This window comes from Mytilus edulis, chromosome 4, assembly GCF_963676685.1.
Source record: "Mytilus edulis chromosome 4, xbMytEdul2.2, whole genome shotgun sequence".
In the NCBI taxonomy this organism is placed as follows: Eukaryota; Metazoa; Mollusca; class Bivalvia; order Mytilida; family Mytilidae; genus Mytilus; species Mytilus edulis.
The window spans coordinates 8,731,108-8,753,825 of record NC_092347.1 but is presented as its reverse complement, the minus strand read 5'-3'; the positions used below and the strand labels follow the sequence as shown (position 1 = coordinate 8,753,825).

At 30.8% G+C, this 22,718-nt stretch overlaps 1 protein-coding gene across 1 annotated transcript; it reads left to right on the top strand.

Annotated features, from left to right (window-relative positions):
- The first annotated feature begins 1,554 nt into the window (after window positions 1–1,554).
- LOC139518655 (interaptin-like) lies at window positions 1,555–2,721 on the top strand. Its single transcript, XM_071310130.1, has one exon. It carries the CDS (start codon window positions 1,555–1,557, stop codon window positions 2,719–2,721), a length of 1,167 nt encoding a protein of 388 aa, XP_071166231.1.
- Window positions 2,722–22,718: the final 19,997 nt, after the last annotated feature.

Here is a 22,718-nt window from a genome sequence, read left to right as displayed (position 1 = left end):
AGGAAAGAACATATCAATAATGAACTTTAAAAAAAAAAGAACCAAGAGACTACAAGACACTAGCCAAAAATGCCAAACAGAACTTATCAAATAGCTACAAAGTTCCTCCTTCATCGGCGAATTAGCCCAAACTGGAAATAGCAAACTAGCTTAAAAGTTCCTCCTTCATCGGCGAATTAGCCCAAACTGGAAATAGCAAACTAGCTTAAAGTTTACATAGTTGTTGTTCCAAGCAATCACAAAACTAAAATACCATAACCTGATTTTCATAACTTATGTTTTATAATAATGTCGAATCAGAATCTCATATTTAGATAGTAATTTATAACGGAATTTTTCAAATAGTCAGAAAGTTCCCCACAATTTTGAAAAAAAACTTGAATAAAATGTGAACATTAAAAATGAAAGTGAAATTTGTTTTTTTATATGATTTTTTTTCATATTATTACAATAAAAAAGATGCTAAATACTGTTAGTTATATATAAAAACATGATTACGGTACTATGATATGCTGGAATAAGTTGACTAGCTGATCTGTTCAGGAACGATGTAACTAGTTGTTCTGTTCCGCCAGAACTATCAACTAGCTACACTGTTCCGGGACTTTCGAAACTTTTCGACTGCACTCGGAATAAAACAACTTGTTTGAAAGTTCCATCGGAAGGAAATATTATAACTAGTTGAAAAGTTCCACCGGAACATAGTAACTGACGGAACATAGTGGCTGTTACATGTATTCATCAAACTATTTTAAGTAAATACTTCAAATAGTGTTTTAAAACACCTATTCTTTTAATGTATTCTATATCATACAAATGTTTTGCTTAGAAAAACGTCAAGTACATGTAGCATTTTAATTTTCCATATTAACTAATTTCTAAACCAGTAGTGTCATTTCTTCTTAGGATAACAAAAAAATATAATGATAGACAATATATGGAACATCCTACATAATTACTAATTACGGAAAAACGGAAGTTACAAACATACTAATGACACGTGTTCAAAAAACAACTAAGTACTCTTCTGTCTACATTCATAAGCTGATTGTTTGCTGAAATACCTATCATCAAAGTTTTGCTGCTTTTAGTACTCAATACGAAGACGTAAAAGTTACCACAATTGCTGTCATACAAACAATTACTAAGTGTTTTATCAAATATTTATCAGGATTACATATCCTATTCAGTGATTATCGTCAAATAGAAGCCTGGTTGATAAGACTACCTACACATCTTATAAACATTCAGCTTTGACCAGTTCAATTATGTTATCAAACTTGGTTCTTAGAGAAGATTGAAAAGCACGTGGACAAGTTGTTACTTTCAACACGCCCCCTTTAAATTATATAAACCTACTGAAGAGATTAGTTTAAAATATTTTTTTCGAACTTTGCATGCAAACACAACTTTGAAGGTGTCCTGCTATTTCAAAAAATGTCATTCATAAGATTCATTACAATTGCAATTCTTTGGAATTGTATTCTGAGGACGAATTCAGCTAATGTATGTAATTTTGACTTTTCCATTCCTAATGTTGGTCCGAGCTGTGAAATGAAAGGAGGATTACCATCGGATTTAATTGATAAATATCATGAGTTGTTTGGTGGTGTTGAAGGATTAAAATTAATCGTCGATGATAGAAAAGGATTAAGTAAAATAACACAAGACCAGATTTCTAAGATACAACGTGATCAACAAATTTATGCTCAGAACATAAATCAGATTGCAAATGAAATTCAAACTGTGAAACATCAGCTCGGAATATATCCAGTTGCACCAGAACCTATTGAGAACGAAGATGACGTACGAGACTCTAAAATTTCCAAGCGAGCGGTCGACCCCTACAAAGCTTTACGGGCAGCATTACAAGATGCCGAGCTAAAATTGGCAAACATGACTAACAATATGAATGCAAACGCCAGACAGCAGTCTATTATCTTCAGTACAGTAGAACAGCGGGTACAACAACAAGATCTACGCCTCATGACGATTATACAGAAAATATCAGATCTGGAAAAACTCGCAGCTGCGTTACCAGGATCACAACAAAGCCAAGCGGGTGGAATTTCTTCGCCGTCTTTCAAAACAGTGATGAACATTGCCACAATATCCGCTAAGATACAAGCAACAACTGAAATCATACAAGCACGAGTAATGGATTTGAACGAGAGACTGCAGCAATTTAAAAAGCCACTTCAGGAAAGGAGCAATAACTACCAGGTTCTCGATAGTAACCTGAAGCGTCTACAGTCAGGAGTTACTAAGTTGACATCAAATTCAGCTTCTCTGCAACTAACCTACAATAAATTTAAAAGTGACGTCACGAAAGATCTTGCACCAATTTTACAGAACATTAACTCAGATAAACAAAAATATCAGAAAATAGACAGCGATTTTAATGCAGTACTTACCAAAATACAAAAAGAAGAAGCCGACATCCAAAACCGTACACAGACATTACAGCAAGCAAGTGCACAAATCACACAACTGAAGATACAACTACCGTTACTGGACCACGACCTACAGAATATTACCAGCAGCATAAACACTATGAAACAGGATCCACTTGTATTACTGGGACATTTGAAAACAAACGAGACCCTAGTTACAAAACAACTAGACAAGGATACCGCACAAGCCAGTCGCATGTTAGCTTCTATTGGTGGAATGATAAAAAGAGTGAATGGAACTCTGAACAATGTTCCCCAGTCAGGATAAAAACACCGATTTTTCATGACGTTCGTGGTTTATATGAGGGGAATGAAACATTTTTAATGCTGACAGTAATTTTATTCTGTTGGACTATATAACTAAACAATCAATAAAGTAAAACCAGTCGCAAAAACTTTGTGCAAATCGATTTATAGTCAGAAGTATTTAGACACTTTATGCATTTATTCATTGAACTAATTCCATTTTGTTACATACATATACATTGCAGTAGTTTTATTTTGTTGTTACAGTTTCTTGCCGGACAAGAAATGTTTGTTTTAGTGACTGATAAAGCTGTATAAGGTATTGTTATTTTTATAAATTTACCAGTATTTATTTTTCTGTTGACTCCTACTCTTAAAAAGAAGCAAACAGTCATTACGTAATGTACTAGAGTTAAAATAAGAAATAAAGCTGTCCGGATAAAAAATAACACACTATACAATTGGGTTTTCATAATTTGTAATCAAGTAACAAATAGTTAAGTTGTACATTGAATTGGTCTATAACATAGATGTTGAGGGTTGTACCAGACACCAATGACGTAGGTACTGAATATGGAAGCAAACGTTCATATTTACACAACTGAAAAAAAATTGGTTTTCTAACGAAATTGTGACTTGAAATAATCTTCTAAATTGTTTAAAGGTCATTTTAAAGTGTACATTCTACATATAATTATGGGAGATTTATTATGAATTCATAAAATGTCTATTAATGTCATCATTGTTCTTTAAATTGGGATTTTTGTATACTTTAGAATGTGCACGTGTTTTCATTAGTGACCTTAACTTTCTCTCCTTCTTTCAATTGATTTTAAGATGAGAGCATTCCTAATAATTTGTCAAATCGTTCTTCTATAATTGGTATTTCAAATACATTTTCATCATCCTCAAATAGGTTTAACCTTTATACAATAATTGTACATGCGGCAAAGTGTACATGACAAATCACATGGCTTTCATTGCATATTCGACGTTATTACATGCAGTTTCTTCTAAATATATTTTATAGTTTTAAATGGTAAACACCATTTGTTGAATACCAGTGTTTCTAGATATTTAATCTGTGGAATTAAAACAGAGTACCAGAGGCATATAGCAACCGGTCAAAATAACTGCAGTGGTGTAATATACTAAATGTTATGTTTAAAGTTTCTATCTACATTTTTATAGGAATTAGATTCAATTGCTTTGTTTTACATTTAAAAGCAATGCTGCAGATAAACAAGTATCAACTTTGAACCACGTTGTATACAGAAGCCAAACAGGTTTATATTTAGCTCCTTGTTTAACTTTTGGAAGAATTAAAGACGTTACTTAAGTCTATTTGCATCCTCTGTCCTAAGTTATTCAAATATGTATAAACACATAAATAGTTTTTATCTTCTTTAAAAGAGTTTCAGTGCATTCAAACTTGTAGAAGATACATGTTTATCATATGGAATAGTTTACCCAGCATTGGATATGACCATCTTTAATTTTAGCTAAATATTTAGAACAACAACTTGTATTTTTCTTACTTTCATACGTGTAGACAAGTAACCTTCAAATAAACATTTTACTTGTATGATTGACATACAATGTACGAGACTAATCCTTCATTAAATCATGATACTAAACTGTATTGACTCATTTTTTTGAAAATACAAATAACAAAATGTAGCTAGAATATAACTTTGTTTTCCTGTGTCTTGAAAAATACGAAGATTCGTCAAATTTACTATTACCAAAATACATCTATAAATAAAGGCAACAGTAGTATACCGATGTTCAAACTCATAAATCCATGGACAAAAAACAAAATCGGGGTAACAAACTAAAACTGAGGGAAACGCATTAAATATAAGAGGAAACCAACGACACAACACTACAATGTAACACACACAGAAACGGACCAAGCGACAGACAAAATCCCACGAGAATAACAAATATAACATCAAAACCAAATACATGAATTTGGGATAGACAAGTACCGTGACACGTCTTATCGCAATGTGAATTTACACTCAAAAATAAGAGAAAACAAACGACGCAACGTTAAAATGTAACACATACAGAAACGAACTATAATATAACAATGGCCATATTCCTGACTTGGTACAGGACATTTTAAAAAAAAATGGCGGGTTGAACCTGATTTTGTGGCATGCCAAACCTCCCCTTTTATAGCCATGTGAAATATAACATTAAGATGACAACTCAACACTACAGGACTACAATATAAATAAATTGGAAAATACAATTGACAAAGAAACACACGAACAACAGCCAACAAAAGGCAACAAGTTGAAAATTTTAATACACCAGAAGTGCATTTTATCTACACAAGATCTACTAGTGATGCCCAGATACAAAAGTTTGAAAGCCGAAACAAGCACAAAGTCGAACAGCATTGAGGAACAAAAGATAAAAAAAAGTTGTGCCAAAAACGGCCAGAGTTTTCTGTTAGTTACCAGAACATCCTTATCATTTAGAATAATTTATACTTTTGCAAACAGTAAATTTATAAAATTAATAAACAAAAGCTGTACATGTTAGAACTGAAATATTAACTAATTACAGGAAACAACTGAAATACATTACATAACCAGACCACTGCTCCATGTCATACAAGATATAAAAGATGTGGTATAATTGCCAATGAGACAAATTTCCACCAGTGACGGACTGCCATAGTAGTTAACAGGTATAGGTCATCGTACAGTCTTCAACAATGAACAAAAACCATACCGAAAAGTCAGCTTTACAAGGCCCCGAAAGACAAGTGTAAAACAATACAAACGAGAAAACTAACGGCCTGATTTATTAACACAATATCAAAAAAACAAAAACAAAATTATATGATATACAGCAACAAACGTCAACCACTGAATTACAGACTCCTCGCAACAGACACATACAAAATGTGGCGGGTTTCTAGTTTGATGGCGCCAACCCTCCCAAAAACTGGGACAGTGGTGCAACATTAAAGCTTAAGTCACTGTTTATACGATTTCGGTCGGAAATCACATGACTGAGTCTTACCATCTATTTTGAATATCTATTATGACAGGAAAATAGATTTTTTTTTTAAATATTGTTCTGTTGTGCAAGTTAGTGAAATGAAAAAAATGAGATGAGGTATGGTTTTTAATGAATGAGACAGCCACAAAACAGGGACAAAGGGACTAGGATGTTAAATAACTAAAAGTCACTGTAAAGTCAAATAAGCTAAACCGTATAGTATAAAGCTGAAGCATAAAAAAACCCACTGAAAACCAAAACGTTAAAAAAAAAGTCAAGTAAAATTAACCAAATATGGCAGACAGCAATATATGACAACAAGGCTTCTGACTTAATCTTGATAGGCACATACGTGATGTAGCGGAGTTAAACAGGTTTTTGGACAATTAAGTAGCCTGGGTACAAATGAAACTTATATGTAAGATCAAAATATAAGAATCAACTGTGAAAATCAGCAAGAGATCTATCATGGACAAAATATTGATAGATAAATTGTTCTCATACATAATTATTCCTAGCAGATATGAATTTCTTTAGAATTACTTTAATGTAAATAATTAAATCTACATTGGTGCATACCTTTATGTATATCAAATATGTAAAATGGGCTTGTTTTGTCCCTGTCATTATGATTATCGGATTTATTGGTACACAATATCTACCGGGAAAACTTTTTGGAATAATGTCAGTTGATTCTATGGACTGACAGACTACTATCGTTACTGGTTGAAATTTATTACAATTTCTTTGTTGACTCTATTATTCCCGATCTCACATTATAGCATATCCCGAAATTGATATTTTCATTGCTATGGTGTCTACACTGAGACTGTGCATGTAAAAATTTACGTTTAAAAAAGTCAGTAAAATACAATAAACAACATTATGGTATAGATCAGCTTTACATGTCATGAATGACATGAAGTAAAAAAAGTGTGACATTATTACCAAAAAGACACATATCCACCAGCGACTAAATTTTGTAGATGTAAGATGTCAGGCTACCATGATTACGTTTTAGAATAAAGAAAACGTCAGCTACAATGGTAGCGGGCATGAAAAAATATGAAACAATTCAAAAGAACAAAACCAACGGCCCTTTTCATTAAAAAGCTATAAAAGAAAAAACTAAAATGACAGACAGAAACCAACAGCAATTACTGAACTGTATCTTGACATTGCAAAAGGTCATGATTTTCTCTTTAACAAGACTGTTTGCAATGTCTTGATACTACAAGAGGGGCGAAAGATACCAGACTAACAGTCAAACTCATAAACAGAAAATAAACTGACTACGCCATGGCTAAAAATGAAAAAGGCAAACAGACAAATAATAGTACACAAGAAACAACATAGAAAACTAAAGACTGAGCAACACGAACCCCACCAAAAACTGGGGGTTATCTCGGGTGCTCTGGAAGATGTAAGCAGATTCTGTTTCGGGTTATCTCAGGTTCTCCGAAAGGGTAAGCAGATCCTGCTTCAGGTTATCGCAGGTGCTCCGGGAGGGTAAACAGATCCTGCTTCGCATTTGGCATCAGTCGTGTTGCTCATATCGTATTATAAAACCGGTAAATAGTCTAATTCGGTAGGTCACATTCACGAAAAGGGAAGGGGATTGTTGTTACGACGTAAGAAACATATCTGATATCATCTGTGAAACGGTTATTTCAACCAATTCATGATGGCGTCCGTAAGATTTACGAAGGGATGATTTCAACTTCTCCATTTGGATCTCTTGGTTTAATAGCTTCCTTGTGAGCAGCAACCCTCTATCAATACATTGGATGTTGGATAACTGATTGATAATTTAGTCTAAGATGCATGATTTTGTTTTATTATTAGTTATGGCACCCTCAACGGAGTTGGGGTGACATATTGTTATTCTACGTTTCTTTTTTTTCTTTTTTTTATTATTATTTTTCTTCCACTATTTTTGTCTGGAGCAGTTCTCAGAATAGAATGGACCAAAGTTGGTGGAACTATGGTATAATGTTGACCACCATGCGAAGTTGTCCCTCTGTATTTGGAATGGTCAAGATGGCCACCGTTACCATGGAAACAACAAAAATGCGAAAAATATCAAAGTGTTCCAAAGTGGAAGAAACTTCACAGGAATGGTAACTGGCATGTGCTGATTTACAGTTTGACTTCGGAATTTTCAAAATGGCCGCCGATACCATGGAAACTGCAAAAATGTCAAAATTTCAAAAAGCTCCAAAATTTATAAAACTTTTTAAAAAAATTGTTAATTTGCAAGTGTTAATTTGCACTCTTTGACAGGAATTTTCAAAATGGCTGCTGTTATCCTGGCAATGGGGGAAGGGTGCCATCCGTTATTGCTAGCAATTACAAATCTAGCTATTATTGGCTTTGAAATAGCTGTCAGTAACTCCGAGTACTCTCAGATCTGTACTGGAAGGGTTTTTTTGTTGTTGGGATGTACAAGTACCCTGCCACGGTTTTTGTTCTATGAGTATCCATCTAATGAGTTAAGTCTTTTACAACTGAATTTTATAATTTGTTCAAGTATATTGTACTGTTACATCACTGTCACTAAGAGTTGGGATTCTGCTTACTTTTTTTACCCTGCCAACTTATGTATGCATATACCAATCCCCAGTCAAGAGCCTGTAATTAGCTGATTGTTGTTGGCTGATGTGTGACATATTTGCTTTTCGTTCCTTTTTTACATTATTTAGGCCGTTAGTTTTCTCGTTTGAATTGTTTTACATTTGACAGTTCGAGCCTTATATAGCTGACAATGCGATATGGCTTTGCTTTGCTCATTGTTGAAGGCCGTATAGTGACCTCTAGTCGTTGATTTTTGTGTCATGTGGTCTCTGGTGAATAGTTGTCTCATTGGCAATCATAACAATATATGTACATATAAACTGTAGAGCAATTTTTAATTCTGAAGGATTACTTCTGTTCGATTCGATTGCATGGTGGAGTACCATGTTAAGAGTCGAAAAGTCATACATGTTTCCAAATAAAAAGGACCATCAAAATCACGTTATTGGCCCGTTACTTGTCTATTATAACATTTCAAACTTTTTTTTACACTCAAAAAATTATTCTTTTTTTTCACATATGCTTTATTTCAAATTTTAAAGATAATAACAAGTTCGTTTACCTTAAGTAACGTGATATGTTAGAAGCACATAAAGTTAGTAATAAAAAACTTACTTGAAACTGAGATGAAAAGACTTTTGAAGGTTTGTATGTAGTTTATTAAGGTAGATAATAAGTAAATGTTTTTTGAGACGGAATTTTCTTATAATTTGACAAAATGAAGATTTCCCAATGCTTTTTTCAAAAATATGATAAAAAGTATGGGTCACCGTGCTATTTGTCAAGCTATGAGTCGTTGAAAATTGCCTAAATTTGGTTAGTTTGTTAATGAAAAAACGCATAACAGTGCATAAAAAAAATTCTATGAGATAGAATTTTGAAATAAATTGTGAGAAGATAGGTTTTATAATATATTTTATGAAAATAAAAAGAAAACATGGTGTCATCGAAATTGTTTTCTTGCCACAAGTAAAAATAAAAAATTTCCCTCTTTAAATAGCCCAGTATAAATTTTGTGCTAAAAGAGTTATCTCCCCTTAAATGGCTCATTTGAAAAAAAAATGATTTTAAAAACCAAAAAGGTTGATATTTGTTAAAATATTTTATATAATACAATAAATTAGCAAGTTTTCTTTATATAAATAAACAGTCTAACCATTGAATTGCAGATCTGTTTCCAAATTTGCTGATTTGGGCAAATAACTAAACTGATGTTGTACTGTAGTAAAATAACAAAAGTACTGAACTCCGACAAAAAATTCACGATGGAAAGTTCCTAATCAGATGGCAAAATCAAATGCAAAAACACTTAAACTTGACTTTGTACAGGAATTGAATGTAGAAAATGGTGGATTGAACCTGGTTTTATAACGCTAAACATCTCACTTGTACGGTACATGTAGTTGTATCAATTTCCATTATATTGACAATGATGGATGAACAACACGGACCCCACCAAAAACTAGGGATGCTCCAAATGTGACACCCGTCTTGTTGCTTATGTTGTTACAAAGCCGGTATATAGTCTCATTCGGTAGGGCACATTTGTGAATAGGGAAGGGGATTGTAGTTACGAAATATGGCCGATATCATCTGCATAACGAATATTTTCACTACAAAAAATATTTGGTAGTGTTTTATAGATTTGATTTTTTTTATTCTAGTCTAATGAAGAGTTGACCAGGTTTACTTAAATATTAATCAGTGTAAATCCAACATCTAATGTCACATGTATAATTGCACATTTTATAACCAATGTTGCAAAATAAAATACGCTATTTTTTATTTCACAAGGAAGTTTAATTAATCGAATACAATATATGATAGTTCAATGTTTGGCTCAACAGGATTTCTGTTACCAGGTTACCTTTGGAGAGAAAAAGAGACAAGTACACTGTGCGATGGGAACAGAGTTGTATATAAATATTTGTCAAGGAAATATCAAACATTTATGATACATTTAAACTTTTAAGTACCCAGTAATATCGATTTCAGACTTGGTATCCTTCTTCCGTGTTGATAAAAGATTTGTATAAATTTAAATCACACTTTCCATATTTTTTTCATTTATGTTTTGGTTTAAGTTTTATAACTTTTTCTTACGAAAAATATCTGACGTCAATGAGCTTAGCCGATAATTAGAGAGAAATCAAACAATGAAGTTCAATAGTGCTATAGCTAAAAACAACTTAATGTTGACACGGAAGAGTATTTGGGACATTGTAAAATAAAAAAAATAGGCATTTAACTTTTTCAAAAAAAAATTCAAAAAATTTGCACATTAAAATCTAAAATTTTGACCGTAAACTCGAATTTTTAACTAGAAGTTAGGACTTTTAAAAAGTCAAAATTCTAGTTTTTAAAGTCTATATGTCTACTTTTAATATCATGATAAAAATTACATGACTATAAAAAAAGACAGACGATATTTTACGGAACATTTTAATTATTTGACTATGACGCATTATCATATCATGTTTACTTAACAAAAAAGTTGAGATATTTTTATGATTGCCAAAGAAACAACTACCATACTAGATGAAGAAGAATATGGGGTATCCTTCTAAGACACAAATTCAGTAAATGCAAAGCAAACAAATAAATAACAAAAATAAACAGTTCTTTTATTGCTGTTCTCAATCTGAAAGTCACAAACATGCATTGATTCAACACAGAGCAAAAACTCTAACATCACTACATGCTTGCCTGTTGAAGTTTCTCAACTGTTTTGCTTCGGATCCTTTTATTATACAGTGTGCAGTATTACTTTCATTCGGTTTCCTTTTTTTCACAATGATTTACTTGCAAATATTCGGTCAAGAGTTATCAAGTAATAAAATTATTCTTAGATGGAATAGTCATTGTGTACAATTCAAGTACCGAAAAGGAAACTAAGCAACTGTTTAAATGGGTTGATTTCCAACACATCGGTGAGAGAAAAAAAATACTTACATGGAAAAGTGAAACTTTCTCAAGTCTACAATGTACCACATGTCAACAGGGAAATTATGATTTAAATTTAACATGATATTAATTTAACTATAATAATAATAAGTATGATATATCAAGCAAAAATGAAAAAAAGAAATCAAATATATATAATGGTTATGATTCTGTTCCATATTTTGACTAACGTTAAGGATATAAATTTTATGGTTGCTATTTCAAATTCTTCTAATTGATATGAAGAAAAAGTGAAAAATTCTTCTAAACCCACAAACTCCATTTATAAAGAAAATAATTTGTTTAAATGGCTGTGTATTTGTAAGTTTATAAAACAGAGGTACAAACCACTTGAAATGGACATGGTTTGGACATATTTACATGTAAACAATGGGTGGTATTTTCCTTCGTTAAAACGTTAGGGACTGGTAACATACCTCTATCTCTCTAATTAAACGTGTATGGAAATTAACACAGAATTAGATACGAATAAATATTTTCATCATGTTTTTCTGTCTTTTTGAGAAATAATTTTATTATTTACAAATGCTATCTCATCTTTTTTAGCATACAAGACTAAAGAACAACAGATATCAAAATTATTTGAAACCAATGTAAATGTGACCAGACAGTTGACATAGGCTTGACGGTTAGTGTCTCTCTGGAATGTCTAAACAAAATATTCGTTAATTACAAACGAAATAAATTGAAAAGAAATTTGACTGTTGTTTTCCATAAGGTGTTGTTATTTTAAAGTTCTAAATATTCATCTGATAACTTTACTAAAGTACTTGTAAATTACCAAAACTAAACGGATTAAATTCGTGCAGTTACAATCGAAATTGTTAGTATAACTTGATGTAAGGAAGCTACTGTGTAACAGTGTATGGGTTAACAATGTATACCTAAGTCGTATTATTATAAATACATGTATAAGCGTTTGAAAGGAATGTGATGTAGTAAATGCACGGTATTTTAAGGGACTGAACCAAGTTATTTTACAGAAAACTGAACTGAATTTAAAAAAAAAGGTCCGGGATGGAAATTTATAAGAGCCAAAAATGTGGACAAAAATGTGAATTTCATAATGTTTTGATTATTAGTGTACTGTTCCAAAATGGTAGATACATAAAATAAAAATTAAAAATCAGGGAATAATCAAGCAAAACTATGCTTTTTATTTATTCATGCTGTATCTGTAGAAAGGGGAAATTAAAACTGATTTACAAACGTTTAACTGTAATTTAACATGAATTTAACTTATAACACCACTTTTGTTGAACTATATAAATATTCCTGTGAAAGAAATGCACTATAACATGCAATCAACGTTGCTTATTTGATTTAATAAAACAATTTATAAAACCTAAAATGTAACAAAAGCATGATTTCCCAAGTACATGTCCCAGTATGCGAATGGGATGGACATTTTGATGTAATCCATCCCTTGTGTATTTATTGTACAAATTACTAGTAATCAAATACACTTCATATTTTGTCTTGAAATCTATCACTTAAAAATAATGCCACCGTTTAACCAATCACTACAAATAGTCTGATTCAGACAAGATTCTAAAAAAAATCTGGGAGATTCTGAGGGATACATTATCTGTTCACAATTTAAAAAGTATGTTGTATGTAAATCTGTTGCATGTATAATAAAACGAAATAAAACAAACAGCTTTCCCAAAGGTGTCTTCTGGCTATTCCTACATTTTGTATTTTACTGTTTTGGCTTTTCATACATGGGAGGCTAAGGGAAGAACAATATATATGTTGTTTCGGGACCTTTTAAGCTGACAATGCTGTTGTGGCTTTGCTGATTGTTGAAGGCCGTATGGTGACCTAAAGTTGTTTATTTCTGTTTCATTTTTGATCTCTTGTGGAGAATTGTCTCAATTGCAATCATACAACATCATGATCTTCTTATTTTTATAATTACCTGTGTGCTTAATTTAGTGCATTTTATTACTGTGTTAGTGCTTTGTTTTAATGTCTATTTTAGTGGGGTTTTTTGTGCTTTGTATCAATGAATATGTAGTGTATATCAAAATTTAGTGATTAGTGTCAGAGTAAATTTACTGGAATTTTAATGTATTTATATTTCAATTAATATTATTTATTTGTATATATTAATGTTTTCACCAAAATAATTTCAATTGCTTGTGAATAACATTGTGCCATGAAATTACTTAATAAAATATTGCTATAGAAACTATTCTTTTTCTTTATTTTCCACAAGATTTACCTGCATTTACCTTACTTCATCAGTTAAGTGTTGTTTCAGCATAATCCTATATCTGTTTACATTAAAATTCTGGGAACTCCAACATAAATTTTACTTTTTTGCCTATAAAATTCAAAATGTAGGAATAGCGTAGTATAGCCAGAAAAAACGATTCCAATAGATAATTGTACATAAAAAAAAACCTGCAAGAAATTAAAAAAAAATATTGGAAATTGCACATACCACGCCAACTACCAACACTCCACTCATCCGAGAAATAGACGTACAATATATATTCATCTAAAAAAACAAGCTACATATTAGGTTATCTGAGTCCAGGCACATGCATGATAATAATAAACACGTGCCAATACCAAACAAAACAAAAAAAAAAGAAATATTGGCTGATTTCATACAGTTAAAACTCAAACATGTCATTTCTATTCCCAAATTTTAAACGAATTATATTCCTTTTGATTGTCATTCATTTACCTTTTTAGCTCCCAGTTCCTTCGGATTCGGAACGGTATCACTTGGCGTCCGTCGTCGTCCGTCGTCGTCGTCGTCCGTCTGGTGTAAACTATTTCAAACATCTTCTTCTCTGAAACTACTGAACCAATTTCAACTAAACTTAAGCTAAATAATCCTTAGGGTATCTAGAATAAAGTTTGTGTTTTATTTTTTGTTTCGTCAAAAAAAAAATCGCCGCCATATCTTATATCTCAAAAACCAAAGCAGTTAGAGCAAATCTGACAAGGTTAAAGTGTTCACAAGGTAATGTTCCATCAGCCCTGAATCTAATAACCCATTGTTGGGTTGCTGCCACTAAATTGGAAATTTTAAGGAAATTTTGCAGTTTTTGGTTATTATCTTGAATAATATGAATGATAAAGATAAGTTGTAATCAGTAAATATGTTTAGCAAAGTAAAGATCTACAAATAAGTTTTATTTGACCAAAATTGTCAATTGACCCCTTAAAGAGTTATTGACCGTTAAGGACAATTTTACACAATTTCTTTATCATGTTTTCTAATTTAAAAACATCTTCTCCTCTAAAACTACTGAACCAATTCCAACCAAATTTAAGCTGAATGATCCTTAGAGTAAACTAGAATAAAGTTTGTGTTTTATTTACTGTTTCTTAAAAAAAAAGGCCGCCATGAGCAGTTAGAGCAAATCTGACAAGGAGTTAAAGAGTTCATTAGGTAATGTTCTTTCAGCCCTGAAATTTTCAAATGAATCTAATTACCCATTGTTGGGTTACTGCCACTAAATTGGAAAGTATCTAGAATATAGTTTGTTTTTTATTTTCTGTTTCTTCAAAAAACACATGTTTATTTGCAACAGATTAGTCAATGTTGATGTAAGTCAACTTCAGTTAATCACCTTTTGGAAAACCTAACAAACTTTTTAACTAGCTTTTGAAGAGAGTATGACAAAAAATATCAACAGGCATGTAACCATGTCCATAAAAAGCGATATGTTCTTTAATTCTTAATTGGAATGAAAGCTTTTTTTAATAGAGAATAAATAGTGCAGAATAAAGGGCCAATAAATAAAGAATAGAGAAAGATAGGATAAAGTGTTTAAATAAAGAATAGAGAAAGATAGGATAAAGTGTTTAAATAGAGAATAGAGAAAGATAGGATAAAGTGTTTAAATAGAGAATAGAGAAAGATAGGATAAAGTGTTTAAATAGAGAATAAAGAAAGATAGGATAAAGTGTTTAAATAAAGAATAGAGAAAGATAGGATAAAGTGTTTAAATAGAGAATAGAGAAAGATAGGATAAAGTGTTTAAATAGAGAATAGAGAAAGATAGGATAAAGTGTTTAAATAAAGAATAGAGAAAGATAGGATAAAGTGTTTAAATAGAGAATAAAGAAAGATAGGATAAAGTGTTTAAATAAAGAATAGAGAAAGATAGGATAAAGTGTTTAAATAGAGAATAGAGAAAGATAGGATAAAGTGTTTAAATAGAGAATAGAGAAAGATAGGATAAAGTGTTTAAATAGAGAATAAAGAAAGATAGGATAAAGTGTTTAAATAAAGAATAAAGAAAGATAGGATAAAGTGTTTAAATAGAGAATAGAGAAAGATAGGATAAAGTGTTTAAATAGAGAATAGAGAAAGATAGGATAAAGTGTTTAAATAGAGAATAGAGAAAGATAGGATAAAGTGTTTAAATAGAGAATAGAGAAAGATAGGATAAAGTGTTTAAATAAAGAATAGAGAAAGATAGGATAAAGTGTTTAAATAGAGAATAGAGAAAGATAGGATAAAGTGTTTAAATAGAGAATAGAGAAAGATAGGATAAAGTGTTTAAATAGAGAATAAAGAAAGATAGGATAAAGTGTTTAAATAGAGAATAGAGAAAGATAGGATAAAGTGTTTAAATAAAGAATAGAGAAAGATAGGATAAAGTGTTTAAATAAAGAATAGAGAAAGATAGGATAAAGTGTTTAAATAGAGAATAAAGAAAGATAGGATAAAGTGTTTAAATAGAGAATAAAGAAAGATAGGATAAAGTGTTTAAATAGAGAATAGAGAAAGATAGGATAAAGTGTTTAAATAGAGAATAGAGAAAGATAGGATAAAGTGTTTAAATAGAGAATAAAGAAAGATAGGATAAAGTGTTTAAATAGAGAATAAAGAAAGATAGGATAAAGTGTTTAAATAGAGAATAAAGAAAGATAGGATAAAGTGTTTAAATAGAGAATAAAGAAAGATAGGATAAAGTGTTTAAATAGAGAATAAAGAAAGATAGGATAAAGTGTTTAAATAGATAGTGTTTAAATAGAGAATAAAGAAAGATAGGATAAAGTGTTTAAATAGAGAATAAAGAAAGATAGGATAAAGTGTTTAAATAGAGAATAAAGAAAGATAGGATAAAGTGTTTAAATAGAGAATAAAGAAAGATAGGATAAAGTGTTTAAATAGAGAATAGAGAAAGATAGGATAAAGTGTTTAAATAGAGAATAGAGAAAGATAGGATAAAGTGTTTAAATAGAGAATAGAGAAAGATAGGATAAAGTGTTTAAATAGAGAATAAAGAAAGATAGGATAAAGTGTTTAAATAGAGAATAAAGAAAGATAGGATAAAGTGTTTAAATAGAGAATAAAGAAAGAGAGGATAAAGTGTTTAAATAAAGAATAGAGAAAGATAGGATAAAGTAGATAGGATAAAGTGTTAAAATAGAGAATAGAGAAAGATAGGATAAAGTGTTTAAATAGAGAATAGAGAAAGATAGGATAAAGTGTTTAAATAGAGAATAGAGAAAGATAGGATAAAGTGTTTAAATAGAGAATAAAGAAAGATAGGATAAAGTGTTTAAATAGAGAATAAAGAAAGATAGGATAAAGTGTTTAAATAGAGAATAAAGAAAGATAGGATAAAGTGTTTAAATAGAGAATAGAGAAAGATAGGATAAAGTGTTTAAATAAAGAATAGAGAAAGATAGGATAAAGTGTTTAAATAAAGAATAGAGAAAGATAGGATAAAGTGTTTAAATAGAGAATAGAGAAAGATAGGATAAAGTGTTTAAATAGAGAATAGAGAAAGATAGGATAAAGTGTTTAAATAGAGAATAAAGAAAGATAGGATAAAGTGTTTAAATAGAGAATAAAGAAAGATAGGATAAAGTGTTTAAATAGAGAATAAAGAAAGATAGGATAAAGTGTTTAAATAGAGAATAAAGAAAGATAGGATTTAAATAGAGAATAGAGAAAGATAGGATAAAGTGTTTAAATAAAGAATAGAGAAAGATAGGATAAAGTGTTTAAATAGAGAATAGAGAAAGATAGGATAAAGTGTTTAAATAGAGAATAGAGAAAGATAGGATAAAGTGTTTAAATAGAGAATAAAGAAAGATAGGATAAAGTGTTTAAATAGAGAATAGAGAAAGATAGGATAAAGTGTTTAAATAGAGAATAAAGAAAGATAGGATAAAGTGTTTAAATAGAGAATAGAGAAAGATAGGATAAAGTGTTTAAATAAAGAATAGAGAAAGATAGGATAAAGTGTTTAAATAGAGAATAAAGAAAGATAGGATAAAGTGTTTAAATAGAGAATAGAGAAAGATAGGATAAAGTGTTTAAATAAAGAATAGAGAAAGATAGGATAAAGTGTTTAAATAGAGAATAAAGAAAGATAGGATAAAGTGTTTAAATAGAGAATAGAGAAAGATAGGATAAAGTGTTTAAATAGAGAATAAAGAAAGATAATTAGGATAAAGTGTTTAAATAGAGAATAAAGAAAGATAGGATAAAGTGTTTAAATAGAGAATAAAGAAAGATAGGATAAAGTGTTTAAATAGAGAATAAAGAAAGATAGGATAAAGTGTTTAAATAGAGAATAGAGAAAGATAGGATAAAGTGTTTAAATAGAGAATAAAGAAAGATAGGATAAAGTGTTTAAATAGAGAATAAAGAAAGATAATTAGGATAAAGTGTTTAAATAGAGAATAAAGAAAGATAGGATAAAGTGTTTAAATAGAGAATAAAGAAAGATAGGATAAAGTGTTTAAAAAGAGAATAAAGAAAGAGAGGATAAAGTGTTTAAATAGAGAATAGAGAAAGATAGGATAAAGTGTTTAAATAGAGAATAGAGAAAGATAGGATAAAGTGTTTAAATAGAGAATAGAGAAAGATAGGATAAAGTGTTTAAATAGAGAATAGAGAAAGATAGGATAAAGTGTTTAAATAGAGAATAGAGAAAGATAGGATAAAGTGTTTAAATAGAGAATAAAGAAAGATAGGATAAAGTGTTTAAATAAAGAATAGAGAAAGATAGGATAAAGTGTTTAAATAGAGAATAGAGAAAGATAGGATAAAGTGTTTAAATAGAGAATAGAGAAAGATAGGATAAAGTGTTTAAATAGAGAATAGAGAAAGATAGGATAAAGTGTTTAAATAGAGAATAGAGAAAGATAGGATAAAGTGTTTAAATAAAGAATAGAGAAAGATAGGATAAAGTGTTTAAATAGAGAATAGAGAAAGATAGGATAAAGTGTTTAAATAGAGAATAAAGAAAGATAGGATAAAGTGTTTAAATAGAGATTAATGGGTTGTTTAAAAAATATAAATAATAGAAAAAAGGCAAAATAGAGAAATAATAGAGAAAAATGATTGAAGAATAAAGAAATGAAAGACCTTAAACAAGTCTTAGACCCTTTTTAAGGCCGGCAAATACGGATGTCATTTGGTTATGAAATTTCTGCAACCATTTTAATTTATAAGGAATATTAGTATATCTACCTCGTGAATTAATCTGATTCCTTGTCCAGATTTGACTCCATTTTAGTTCCTTTTTAATCTGATCCACACTTCAACATATGTTTTGGATTTTGGATATTCAAATATTTTGGTCATCACTGAAGAGAGACACCAATAGTCGAAATGCATTTTTTTGCATTAACATTGGTACCATTTATGTTATCATACTACCCTCCCCCCATTACTGGACACTTTTGTAATTTCGTAACTCGACTGAGGGTTAACTTTGCTCAATCCCAGATCTTATTTGGATGAAATACAGTTATGACGTCAATATTTATTCCTTTCCTCTCATTTCCCATATATTACAAAAAAAGAAAGAAAGAAGGGACTGCCTTATAAAGGCACATAGTCTACGAATACTGTCTTTTGATAAGGTAATCTTATATACTTTAATTTTATTTTGCCAAACTGTTATTCATGGAGGTCAACGCTATGACTTCGTTTTTTGGTGAATATGTTGTTAAATACAAAATCAATTTATATGAATACAATGTATTATATCTGTCTTCCTGAGGACTGGTATTTTGTGAAATAGCACATCAAAATATGGTCCAGAGTGTCTGTCTGATACAAATCATTTTCATTTCGCAATAAGGTGTTCTGATCATACTTTTGATCAACCACTATACATTTTGTACGTTAAACAGAAACCATCATGTATCCATTCATTGTAAGATACGAAGGATGATGCACATGTATTATTCCATTCTCGACGGTTGGATTTCAAATATTAAAAACACTTGACAAATTTCAACATTTTAATTGACTCACGAGGAGTTAATCGTGTTTGATGCGCTCTCGGTGCAGTGGTAAAATCTATATATTCACTACATCTTTAGAATCGACAAAAGTTAAAGAAAACGGACAGACATTGTTTATACTCTTAGAGTTGTCCTTCATTGTACACGAAATCGGTACACCAAACTAAGTTTACATACGTTTTACATATACTATATAAATAACGAGTTCGGTGATATTATATCAAAGGCAAAATCCTTTGAGGTTGACGTCTTGCTTCATTGACAAACATTTTCATAAGGTGTTTGTGATATTTCTGTTAGGCGAGAAAGAAAACGAGAGACTTCCAAAACGCATCTTTAAAAATGGTTTCCTGGTCCGCGACCACAATTATTTCGTAGTGCATTTCTTTGAGAAGATAAATGAAAATTAAAAAAATCCCACCTGCGCTTTCTCAATGAAATTTTACAGTGTGTTGTTCTACTTTTGGGACAAATTATATCAAAATTATAGAAAACTTCATCGGCTCTAACTAAAAATATGGACAATTTTCTGTTTAGAGCGTCTTGAAACCTTTTGACAGCTTCCGAAGTGCTAATTTTCAACCTTTTCCAGCTAGACCAAATCACTACTTTCCTTTAAAATTCTGAACCCAAAATTTTTTACAGTGTAATTTCACCCCCCTTCTTGCAATTTAAGGCATTAAACATGAAGCAATAAATTTGGAAGGGGTATACAAATTAATGGCAAATAACCCACTGTCAACACTAGGGACTGTATTTGTGGTCTCGGACCTACTGGCCTCTCAGAAATACTGCAGATTTTAATTATGATAAACTTTATGAAATGTTGTATATAGGTATGTATTTAAAAAAAAATTAATTAAACGACTGTATCCTATGAAACAAAAAGCATTATTGCCCAATATCTGACATATTTCGATCTGCTTCAGACCCAAAGAGCACATTATAAAAAGGCATACCACGAAACGTTGCAGATCGGCACCAAATCATCTAAACGTAATGTAACGTCAAAATCAATTATGCAAAACCCCACTTTTTTTAATGACATCAGTAACAACATAAGTGCAGGTAATCAGACAGAGGTACTCTAAACTTTTATACGGTTAGTAATAGTCTCCTCGTACGAAAAAATAAAACTCTATGGTATCATAGGTTGGTTGCTAGCTTTTTTGTGTTTGAAAAAATGATTCTGTCATACTGATCATTGAACCAAGGCATCATGTGCCATCACGGAAACAACACGTAAGAACACGACTGACTCAACACAATATTTAATATGACATGAAGCATAAAAAAGGCGTATCATAAATAATAAGAATCACTGAGCTTTATCATAGGTAAATATATGAAACTGAATTGATTAGTACCTGTCTCAATAATAAATAGTGTATCCTCTAGTTGTCGACTGGTAATTATATGAATGATGTTTTAAGGTAGGTACTTATATATCCTTTTATAATTTGTTTTAAGGTGGTACCCAACACATTCACTAAAATTAATTTGGCTAGTTTAATTTTCATAAAATTTTGGCAAAGTATCTTCTTTGACCCTTTGACAAAAATTTAAAAGTACACTGGTTATATAAAAATATAAAACAACACGTTTAATAATTTATTGCACCCGAAGCGCTTTTCTGGATTTACCTTCATCAGGAACGCTCAAAGCCAAACGTTTGAAATCCGAAGATGTATAAGTACCGAAAATCGTTGAAGACCTATATGTTAAAAATACCTAAAATAAATAGCCAAATTCATCTAAAGCCAACTTTGCCTGAGGGAGTTGAAACCTTAGTTTCATAATAATTGCAAAATTTATAAACGGACAATTTTAGTAAAGCTGGTTTAATAATGTCAGTTCCGAAGCACTGACTACTGAGCCGATGATACCCTCGGGGACTGATAGTCCACCAGCAGAGGTATCGACCCAGTGATGTAAAAATATAAAACAACACGTTTAATAATTTATTGGTCCGAAGCGCTTTTCTGGATATAACGTTTGACAAACACTAATTTTGATCATTGAGAACCTTAATATTCCCTTAAGATCACAACGTAATTTCAACGTTTGGCTGATTTTACAGAGTTACCTCCCTGTAGTGTTAGGTACCACCTTAACTGTATAATTAAATTCATTATCATGTAATGTTGATAGCAATATTCTGTTAAAAGATATTTTTTTACAAATTTTGCAACTGAATAAGTTTCACAAGAATAACAACTTGCATTTTGAATTTTGTCGGGAAAAGATACATTTTCCGACTTATTTTATCCGTTTATTTTTAAACATATAACTGGACATTCAAACTCATATGCCGAAAATAAGTTGAAAACGTCATTGCCATTAAAGGAAGGACCAACAGATTAAAAATAGTACACACAATACAATATTAAAAACTAAAGACTGAGCAACACCAACCCCAATAAAAACTGGGGGTGATCTCAGGTGCTAAACAGTTTGATAAACTTTATGAAATGTTGTATATAAGTGTGTGTTTTTTAAATTTTTATTTTTTAAACGACTGTATCCTATAAAACAAAGAGCATTATTGCCCAATATCTGACATATATCGATCTGCTTCAGACCCAAAGAGCACATTATAAAAAGACATACCACGAAACGTTGCAGATTGGCACCAAATCATCTAAACGTAATGTAACGTCAAAATCAATTATGCAAAACCCCGCTTTTTTTAATGACATCAGTAACAACCTAAGTGCAGGTAATCAGACAGAGGTACTCTAAACTTTTATACTGTTAGTCACAGTCTGCTCGTACGAAAAAAAAAACTCTATGGTATCAGAGGGAATTTCATAGGTTGGTTGCTAGCTTTCTACAGCATTGGACACAAGCAATAGTAGAGTCTAGATAGATGACACTGTTGTTATTCTTCGCAGACTGGGTTTATAAGGAGCACATGGAGTCTTTTTTATCGTTGATTTTAACATTTGTCTCCTTGTGATACCCCTTGCTTTTGTCAATAATGTCTACTTTGGGTTTTTTTAATTGACTCAGTCGTGTTTTTTTATTGTTTAATGTGACTTTTGTGTTTGAAAAATGATTCTGTCATACTGATCATTGAACCAAGGTATCATGTGCCATCACGGAAATAACACGTAGGAACACGACTGACTCAACACAGTATTTAATATGACATGAAGCATAAAAAAGGTGTATCATAAAAAATAAGAATCACTGAGCTTTATCATAGGTAAATAT

What these genes read in the sequence shown, in the direction of transcription:
- LOC139518655 (XM_071310130.1), top strand. Translation starts at nt 1,555, where the DNA reads ATGAAAGGAGGATTACCATCGGATTTAATTGATAAATATCATGAGTTG.